Below are 9,258 nucleotides of genomic sequence, written 5' to 3'. Positions count from 1 at the left end.
ATTTTCTGGTGAAGTTTTTTAGACAAGATATCATGTATCCCACACTTTAACCAGCACAGTACTATACCTCATGTCTATAGGTCATTTAGTACATATTCCTTAACAGGTCAGCCTATTAAAAATGACCAGTCATTAGACAGTTTATCTGACAGATTCCTGGTTGCAAGATGTCTATCTAAGCTTACGCATATCACTCATACTCAGAGGTGGGTAGTAACGCGCTACATTTACTCCGTTACATCTACTTGAGTAACTTTTGGGATAAATTGTACTTCTAAGAGTAGTTTTAATGCCACATACTTTTACTTTTACTTGAGTATATTTATAGAGAAGAAACGCTACTTTTACTCCGCTCCATTTATCTACGTTGAGCTCGCTACTCGCTACTGATTTGTATCCATCTGTTTATGCACGCTTTGTTTGTTTTGGTTTGTCAGACAGACCTTCAAAGTAGGATCTATCACATGCCTGCGTTTCACCAATCAAATACAGTCACTGGTGACGTTTCACTCCGTTTCACTCCGTTTCACCGATCAAATGCAGTCACTGGTGACGTTTGACTCCGTTTCACCAATCAAACAGAGCCAGGCGGTCACATGATTAACAAGCTTAAGCTTACATGAACTCAACGTCAAATTTGAGGAAGCACATCGCGGTAAGTAACGTTAGTAGATATTTTGGCTGTCACCCTAGGCTGATGTTAGCTTCCCTGCTATGAATCACTGTCAAATGTACATCGTGTGGGGACATATATAAACACACTGCAGCCTCATGGACACACACACACACACGCATGCATAGAAAAATCAATCAGTGTGTTCCCAGGTGCAGCCCACACCTATCAGTTTACAGTTTGCGTAAAGGCTAACTTGTTATTTTCCTTTGTAATCTCTGCCTATTGAGCCTATGGTGCTGTTAAGTTATTGTGGCTCAATTTGCCTTATTTTTTTTATGTTAATGTATTATTATTTAATATATTATTATTATTATTATTATTATTGTCACCATAGGCTGATGTTAGCTTCCCTGCTATGAATCACTGTCAAATATACATCATGTGGGGACATTTATTAACGCACTGCAGCCTCATAGAGAGACAGACAGACAGACAGACAGACAGACAGACAGACAGACAGACAGACAGACAGACAGACAGACAGACAGACAGACAGACAGACAGACAGACAGACAGACAGACAGACAGACAGACAGACAGACAGACAGACAGACAGACAGACAGACAGACAGACAGACAGACAGACAGACAGACAGACAGACAGACAGACAGACAGACAGGCACGCACGCACGCACGCACGCACGCACGCACGCACGCACGCACACACACACACGCACACGCACGCACACGCACACGCACGCACACACACACACACACACACACACACACACACACACACAAACACACACACACTGAAACACCAGTCAGAAGTGCACAGTGTGTTCCCAGGTGCAGCCCACACCTATCAGTTTATGGTTTGCGTAAAGGCTAACTTGTTATTTTCCTTTGTAATCTCTGCCTACTGAGCCTATGGTGCTGTTAAGTTATTGTGGCCTTAATTAATGTTATGTTAATGTATTATCATTTAATATATATTATTGTTTTAGTTGCTTAAGAGATATTCCTGGCTCTGAATTTGCTCATTGCTATTTTTATGTTTTTGTGCATTATTTGTTGTCGTCATCATTAAACAAACAGGTTACTCATCAGTTACTCAGTACTTGAGTAGTTTTTTCACAACATACTTTTTACTTTTACTCAAGTAAATATTTGGGTGACTACTCCTTACTTTTACTTGAGTAATAAATCTCTAAAGTAACAGTACTCTTACTTGAGTACAATTTGTGGCTACTCTACCCACCTCTGGTCATACTGCCTAGAGGGAGATAAAAGTGCCCATGCTCGAGCTTTTACTGGATTCAAACATTACTTGTAATGGATCATGTTAGAATTGTGATAGGCAGGAGATGCAGTTCAAGTGCTACGGTGTTAGTGTCATGCACATCATAGATGAGGAGGAATCAGAGGAAGGCCACAGATGGATGTCAACCACAGGTGAACACTGGCATCACACTGCAACCTGGCGTAACGGTCAACCCTCCACAACAACATCACAACACCGAAGGAAAGAATTGGGGTGATACAACAATTACAGAACAGTATACACATCATTTACAGAGGAAAGCTACGAGGGTTGTCCGTCTCCATGGTTACACTCCATGGGAGAGAGGTGAGAAGTTAGAGGTCAGGAGTTAGTATGACCGGCAGGGCTGTAGCGAGTAGAGCTGGCATGGTAACATGTGCCTGGGTGTTCATTAAAAAGGTGACGGGAAGTCAGGAGGAGCAGCCAAAAGGAGCCTGGGGGAGTTGCAGGGCTGTGCTGCTTTGCTCCGCGCTAATAATCGAATGGCTGTCGCGGGGAGGCTGTAATGTGTGTGCGTATGACATTTTACCAACTCACATTAGCAGAGGAGACGATTATGACTAATTATTAGTGACCATTCATGCTCTCAAATTACCGTAGGTGTGTCTGTGTTTCTTGCCATTCTTACTATTGTTCGTGAAAACTAATGAACAATACCACTCAGCCTTTAAATCCCCAGTTTGTATTCATTGTGCCATACTACAATTTTTAGTGTGGCGTTTGCTAAGTACACTATATTGCCACCCATCCAAATGATGACAATCAGGTCCTAATCACTTGGCCTGGTGTATCAAATCAAGCACTTAGGCATGGAGACTGTTTCTACAAACATTTGTGAACGAATGGACCGCTCTCAGTCATAGGATGCCACCTGTGCAACAAATCCAGTCGTGAAATGTCCTCACTCCTAAACATTCCAAAGTCAACTTTATTATAAGAAAAGTGAAGAGTTTGGGAACAACAGCAACTCAGCCACCAAGTGGTAGGCCACATAAACTGGCAGAGAGGGGTCGTGCATAGTGCCAAGACTTTCCGCACAGTCAGTTGTTACAGAGCTCCAAACTTCATGTGACCTTCCAATTAGCCCACGTACAGTACGCAGAGAGCTTCATGAAATGGGTTTCAATGGCCGACAGCTGCATCCAAGCCAAACATCACCAAGTCCAATGCAAAGCGTCGAATGCAGTGGTGTAAAGCACCTCGCCACTGGACTCTAGGGCAGTAGAGACACCTTCTCTGGAGTGATGAATCACGCTTTTCCATCTGGCTATCTGATGGACCAGTCTGGGTTTGGCGGTTGCCAGGAGAACGCTACATTTCAGACTGCATTTTGCCGAGTGTAAAATTTGGGGGAGGAGGAATTATGTTTTTTTGATTGATTGATTAAATGATTGAGACTTTTATTAGTAGATTGCACAGTTCAGTACATATTCCGTACAATTGACCACTAAATGGTAACACCCGAATACGTTTTTCAACTTGTTTAAGTCGGGGTCCACTGGTGTGGGGTTGTTTTTTCAGGAGTTGGGCTTGGCTCCTTAGTTCCAGTGAAAGGAACTTTGACTGCTCCAGGATAACAAAACATTTTGGACAATTCCATGGGATGGCACTTCAAGTTCATATGTGAGTGAAGGCAGGTGGCCAAATACTTTTGGCAATATAGTGTATGTCAAGAGAGAAAAAAGTTCACCTGACAAACAAAAAAATTATCTAAAATTATTAAACTAGGTCCATTGAAAGTGTCGTCAGAAAGATGATTGGTAAGTGGTAGGGGTGTAACAGTACGTGTATTTGTATTGAACCGTTTCGGTACTGGGGTTTCGGTTCGGTTCGGAGGTGTACCGAACGAGTACACATGCTAGCAGCGACAGGGCTAGGACAACATGTAAAAGCCAGAGCTGGAAGACCCTCCTGCCTCATTAAGATCTCCCGTTTGGGAACACTTTGGCTGCGCGATACAACAATGGAGGACGGAGGTTTGCAGACATTGTTCAGCGGCTGCTTCTGACAACACGTCAAACATGTGTTGCACCTTTCCTGCTTCCGGCTCCCAGACCGTAGTCGAGGAGCGCAGGGGAGACACTCCTCCAGGGCCGATGTATTCTCGGGGGCAACACCCTTCACTCTACCCGGCAGTGGGTCGCCACAGCTCCGGACTCCAGGGTAAATGACGAGTCCAGCTATTAGTTGCAAAGCATGGCTTTATTGAGGTCTTGCACACAGCCAGTCCAACAAAACACTAGCCCAGTGGTTCTTAACCTGGGTTCGATCGAACGGTATAGCTCGGTTGGTAGAGCGGGCCGTGCCAGCAACTTGAGGGTTGCAGGTTCGATCCCCGCTTCCGCCATCCTAGTCACTGCCGTTGTGTCCTTGGGCAAGACACTTTACCCACCTGCTCCCAGTGCCACCCACACTGGTTTAAATGTAACTTAGATATTGGGTTTCACAATGTAAAGCGCTTTGAGTCACTTGAGAAAAAGCGCTATATAAATGTAATTCACTTCACTTCACTAGGGGTTTGGTGAGTCGGCCTCAGGGGTTCGGCGGAGCCTCTGCCGCAGATGTCAAGACACACCCGACTCATCGTGTAAATAAAAACTTCTCCCTATAGATCAGTGGTTCTTAACCTTGTTGGAGGTATCGAACCCCACCAGTTTCATATGCGCATTCACCGAACCCTATAAAATGTAGTTCTTTTTCAAATTCAAGACGAAGTTATATGTTTTTGGTAACACTTTAGCAGGGGTGCAAATTAACACTCGCCAGTCGCCATTTGCGAGCTATTTTTAGCTTTGGCGAGTAAAATATTTGCCTAACTTGCCACGCTGGCGAGTTGAAAAAGTGAGGTTCACAACAGCAATAATGCAGCGCTTACCGGTACCTAAAGCAACACGGAGATCATTATTTTACCAAGCACATATTTGTTGTGATGTCACGTTCGACGTTCCGTAGACTAGTTGCTAAGAGACGGCAGTTAGCTAGCCTAGTAGTTAGCTTAGAGCGCGCACTACAGGGATATCTCTCAGGCGACAGTCACAGAGTGTACCGGTAACGTTACTCGAGTCTTAATAGCTAACAATCATTCTTCCTAGCCTTAAGCCTATAAATCTTATCGTTATGTGGCGCTTCCTGAAACCCATAGCTAAAAAGGCACGGACGGAGGAGGAGGAGGAGGAGGAGGGGGGTCGCGATGCGAATGCTGCGAAACCCAAACCGACCAGCGCTGGAACTGGGGGGAGAAAGTTTCAGACGAAGTGGCTATACGACGATGCAGGGAAAAAACGCGACTGGCTGACTGTCAAGAACAACATCATGTTTTGCACTGTGTGCACAACTTTTGGAAAGGACAAAAAAAGTCAGGCGAGTCACTTTGTTGTGGGCTGCTCCTCGATGAAAGTTGAAAGTATAATATCACATGAAGGCACTCGCAACCACGACAAAAATATGAAAATAAAGCAAGCCAAGTCTGCCCCACTCCATGAAGCGCCCTCGGTGCAAGTTCTCACTAAACTCTCGGACGTAAACACCCAGAAGATGAAGCTTCTTTTCCGAAATGCGCACGCCATCGCCAAGAAAGGTCGACCCATCACCGACTACGTCTGGCAATGCAGGTAATTGTTAGCTGTGTCCTGTGTTTATATTTACATTACAAATGCCATGGATGTAAAGTGACAGTTTAATGATTGTGGTTACACATCGACAGTGACAGTGTTGATATATAGTTTGATGTCTGGATGTAATGTTACAGTGGCAGGATTGGATAGTTTAATGATAGTGGTAGCAGTGTGCTGCTGATATATTTTCATGCCATGTCTGGGGATTTAAAATTGGTAAATAGCTAATCATATATTGCTTTTGTTATTCCTGCAACGTGGCTGACATTTATGCATTATGCACTAGAAAGTATAGCTGTTTGAGTTCAATTGTTTGAATGTTTTTATACTCTCTTTCTTTTAAGCTTGGATGAGAAAAAGGGGCTGTCCGTGGGCAAAACCTACAGGAACCGCGAGACCGGCAAGCTCTTTGTAAAGTACATTGCCAAGGCAGCAAGAGACAAGCTCTCCTCAACAGTGCTGCAATCTCCCTTCCTTTCTGTCATGGTTGATGGCTCCACAGACCGCTCGGTGAAGGAGGAGGAACTGACCTATGTGCGCTGCTGCAAAGCAGGGAAGGTAAGAAAATGAGGAGGGGGAAGGAAATACAGAATGAACAGTGTGATTGATGCATGCATCATCCTGTATTAAAGGGATTACTCCACTTTCATACATTTTGTCTCTATTAGGTTGTATGCTATAAATATTCAACCAGCCACAGTGTTTTACCATCTGAATAAAATCCCTCTTTATTCAACTAAGGTGGAGGTCCACTTTGTTGGCATTGAAGCAGTGGACAAGGCAGACGCTGCTCACATCACCAGGGCTGTCCAGAACCAGATGCAGACTGTCTGCAAGGACTGGGAGTCCAAACTTGTTGCTGTTGCTTCAGACGGGGCATCTGTGATGACGGGGAGAGAGGAGCGGTGTGGTGACCAGGCTGAGGGGGCAGAAAGCTTATATTTTGGGTGTCCATTGCATGGCGCACAGAGAGGAGCTGGCCTACTCTGATGCCATTAAAAGGTGTCCAATGTACTCTAAAGCTGAGGAGTTACTCAGTGGACTATATGTTTTTTATCACACAAGTCCCCTCAACAGGAGTAACCTGACACGGGGAGGGGGCGGTGAAGTTCTGAGACGTTAATTTTTTCTATATATGTTAATCTGATGTTCTTTCATTAATGTTCTTTCATTATTTATATCCAGACAATGTTGGCAACAGATTTAATATTTTTTTCCTATATTTTTTGTAGCAAGCAGTTCACGGTCAATCAGACTTGCATATTACTTTTATTTTATTGAATGCAGATATTTTTTAATGTTTAAATGTAAAAAAATTAATGTAAATATCCAGACAATGTTGAAAAATATTTAACTATTTCTTTATTCTTTGTAGCAATCAATGCACTGTAAAACTTGTATATTACTTAAATTTTATTGAATACAGATCTTTTAAAATCTTATCTGCACTGCATCATGCGTCCTGCTTCTAGTTTCATAGGATAGTAAAAAAAAGAATCTATATACTCTATATACTATACTGTGGCCCCTGGTTGGTTGTAGAATTGGTTTTAATGTGACGTGAACACTTCTACATGGCGGAATACAATGGTAAAGGAAATAGTTTGTTTTGGCATTTGGCGAGTAAAAAATATGGTTGGCGAGTATGTTTTTTCACCTACTAGCCACTTGGCGAGTTGGTCAAAAAGTTAGTTTGCACCCCTGCACTTTAGTATGGGGAACATATTCTAAGTCACAAAGTCTTAATTTGTAGTTTTTTGGACACTAGGGGAACATATTCTAAGTAACAAAGACTTAATTTAGAGTTATTTGGTTAGGGTAAGGGTTAGAGCCAGGGTTAGAGGGTTAGGGTTATTATAAGGCCATGCCGAATAAGGCATTAATAAGTACTTAATAATGACGAGTTAAGAGGCAATGTGTTACTAATTTGCATGTTAATAAGCAACTAATTAATGGTGAATATGTTCCCCATACTAAAGTGTTACCATGTTGTTTTTACTGGTGCACAAAATGAAGCGTGCATGAACATCACCTTGTTCAAACAACAAAACCAACACAGTGCATAAACTCACAACAAATTACACACCTGCAAATCAGTCTGACTTCTGCTGTTGCCGTATCCGTAATACTCCGATAGGGAGAAGTTTGTATTTACACGATGAGTCGGGGTGTGTCTTGACCTCCGCCAAACCCCTGAGCCCGACTCACCAAATCCCTAGGGTTCAATCGAACCCCAGGTTAAGAACCACAGCTATAGAGTATTATGGATACCCCCAAACAATGTTCCCTCTAATTTTCCATCTGATTTGCAGGTGTGTAATTTGTTGTGAGTTCATGCACTGTTAGTTTTGTTGGTTTGAAAAAGGTGATGTTCATTGCACGCTTAATTTTGTGCACCAGTAAAAAAAACCATATAATTTTGTCTTTAATTTGAAAAAAATGTATTTTATTTTTCACTAAAGAAGGGTGTTCGGAGAATGCGCATATGAAACTGGTGGGGTTCGGTACCTCCAACAAGGTTAAGAACCACTGCACTAGCCACTCCCAGCACTCAGCTACCGCTCCCTTACCTCGCTCGCCCACACACTCACCTAGCATGCTGTCACATACTAAAAGGGCCACACACACACATACGCTACTCTCATAACACATGCTAACCCATTTGAAGCGTCACCACCGTATTCAAGCAGCCTCTCCTCGGCGAGTCAGGCAGGGCTAAAGCAATAAATGTTTTTATAGCAGCAGATATAAGTCCATATTGCATTAAAAACTAGATTTTGACCCACTTCTATGGTGGAAGAACAATGAGCCCATATATCCTCTTACTGCCAAGTTAGCCAGGCTTGGGGGGGGAAAGAAAAGATAATCTGAGGCTGAGTTGACTTGAAACTGTTTAATGTTGCACTTTTTATACAAACCCCGTTTCCATATGAGTTGGGAAAGTGTGTTAGATGTAAATATAAACAGAATACAATGATTTGCAAATCCTTTTCAACCCATATTCAGTTGAATATGCTACAAAGACAACATATTTCATGTTCAAACTCATAAACTTTATTTTTTTTGCAAATGATAATTAACTTAGAATTTCATGGCTGCAACATGTGCCAAAGTAGTTGGGAAAGGGCATGTTCACCACTGTGTTACATGGCCTTTCCTTTTAACAAAACGTTTGGGAACTGAGGAGACACATTTTTGAAGCTTCTCAGGTGGAATTCTTTCCCATTCTTGCTTGATGTACAGCTTAAGTTGTTCAACAGTCCGAGGGTCTCCGTTGTGCTATTTTAGGCTTCATAATGCGCCACACATTTTCAATGGGAGACAGGTCTGGACTACAGGTAGGCCAGTCTAGTACCCGCACTCTTTTATTATGAAGCCACGTTGATGTAACACGTGGCTTGGCATTGTCTTGCTGAAATAAGCAGGGGCGTCCATGGTTGCTTGGATGGCAACATATGTTGCTCCAAAACCTGTATGTACCTTTCAGCATTAATGGCGCCTTCAAAGATGTGTAAGTTACCCATGTCTTGGGCACCATCACAGATGCTGGCTTTTGAACTTTGCGCCTATAACAATCCGGGTGGTTCTTTTCCTCTTTGTTCCGGAGGACACGACGTCCACAGTTTCCAAAAACAATTTGAAATGTGGACTCGTCAGACCACAGAACACTTTTACACTTTTGCATCAGTCCATCTTAGATGAG

General features: G+C 42.9%; 1 protein-coding gene across 1 annotated transcript; it reads left to right on the top strand.

Annotated features, from left to right (window-relative positions):
* The first annotated feature begins 5,058 nt into the window (after window positions 1–5,058).
* On the top strand, window positions 5,059–7,254 carry LOC133641703 (zinc finger protein 862-like). The gene is made up of 4 exons (XM_062035645.1): window positions 5,059–5,552; window positions 5,900–6,113; window positions 6,297–6,425; window positions 7,049–7,254. Exons 1-4 carry the CDS (start codon window positions 5,059–5,061, stop codon window positions 7,112–7,114), a joined length of 903 nt encoding a protein of 300 aa, XP_061891629.1. The 3' UTR covers window positions 7,115–7,254.
* Window positions 7,255–9,258: the final 2,004 nt, after the last annotated feature.

The sequence above is a fragment of the Entelurus aequoreus genome, linkage group LG24 (genome assembly GCF_033978785.1).
Source record: "Entelurus aequoreus isolate RoL-2023_Sb linkage group LG24, RoL_Eaeq_v1.1, whole genome shotgun sequence".
In the NCBI taxonomy this organism is placed as follows: domain Eukaryota; kingdom Metazoa; phylum Chordata; class Actinopteri; order Syngnathiformes; family Syngnathidae; genus Entelurus; species Entelurus aequoreus.
The sequence above is the reverse complement of the archived record's forward strand: the minus strand, read 5'-3'. Positions and strand labels throughout refer to the sequence as shown.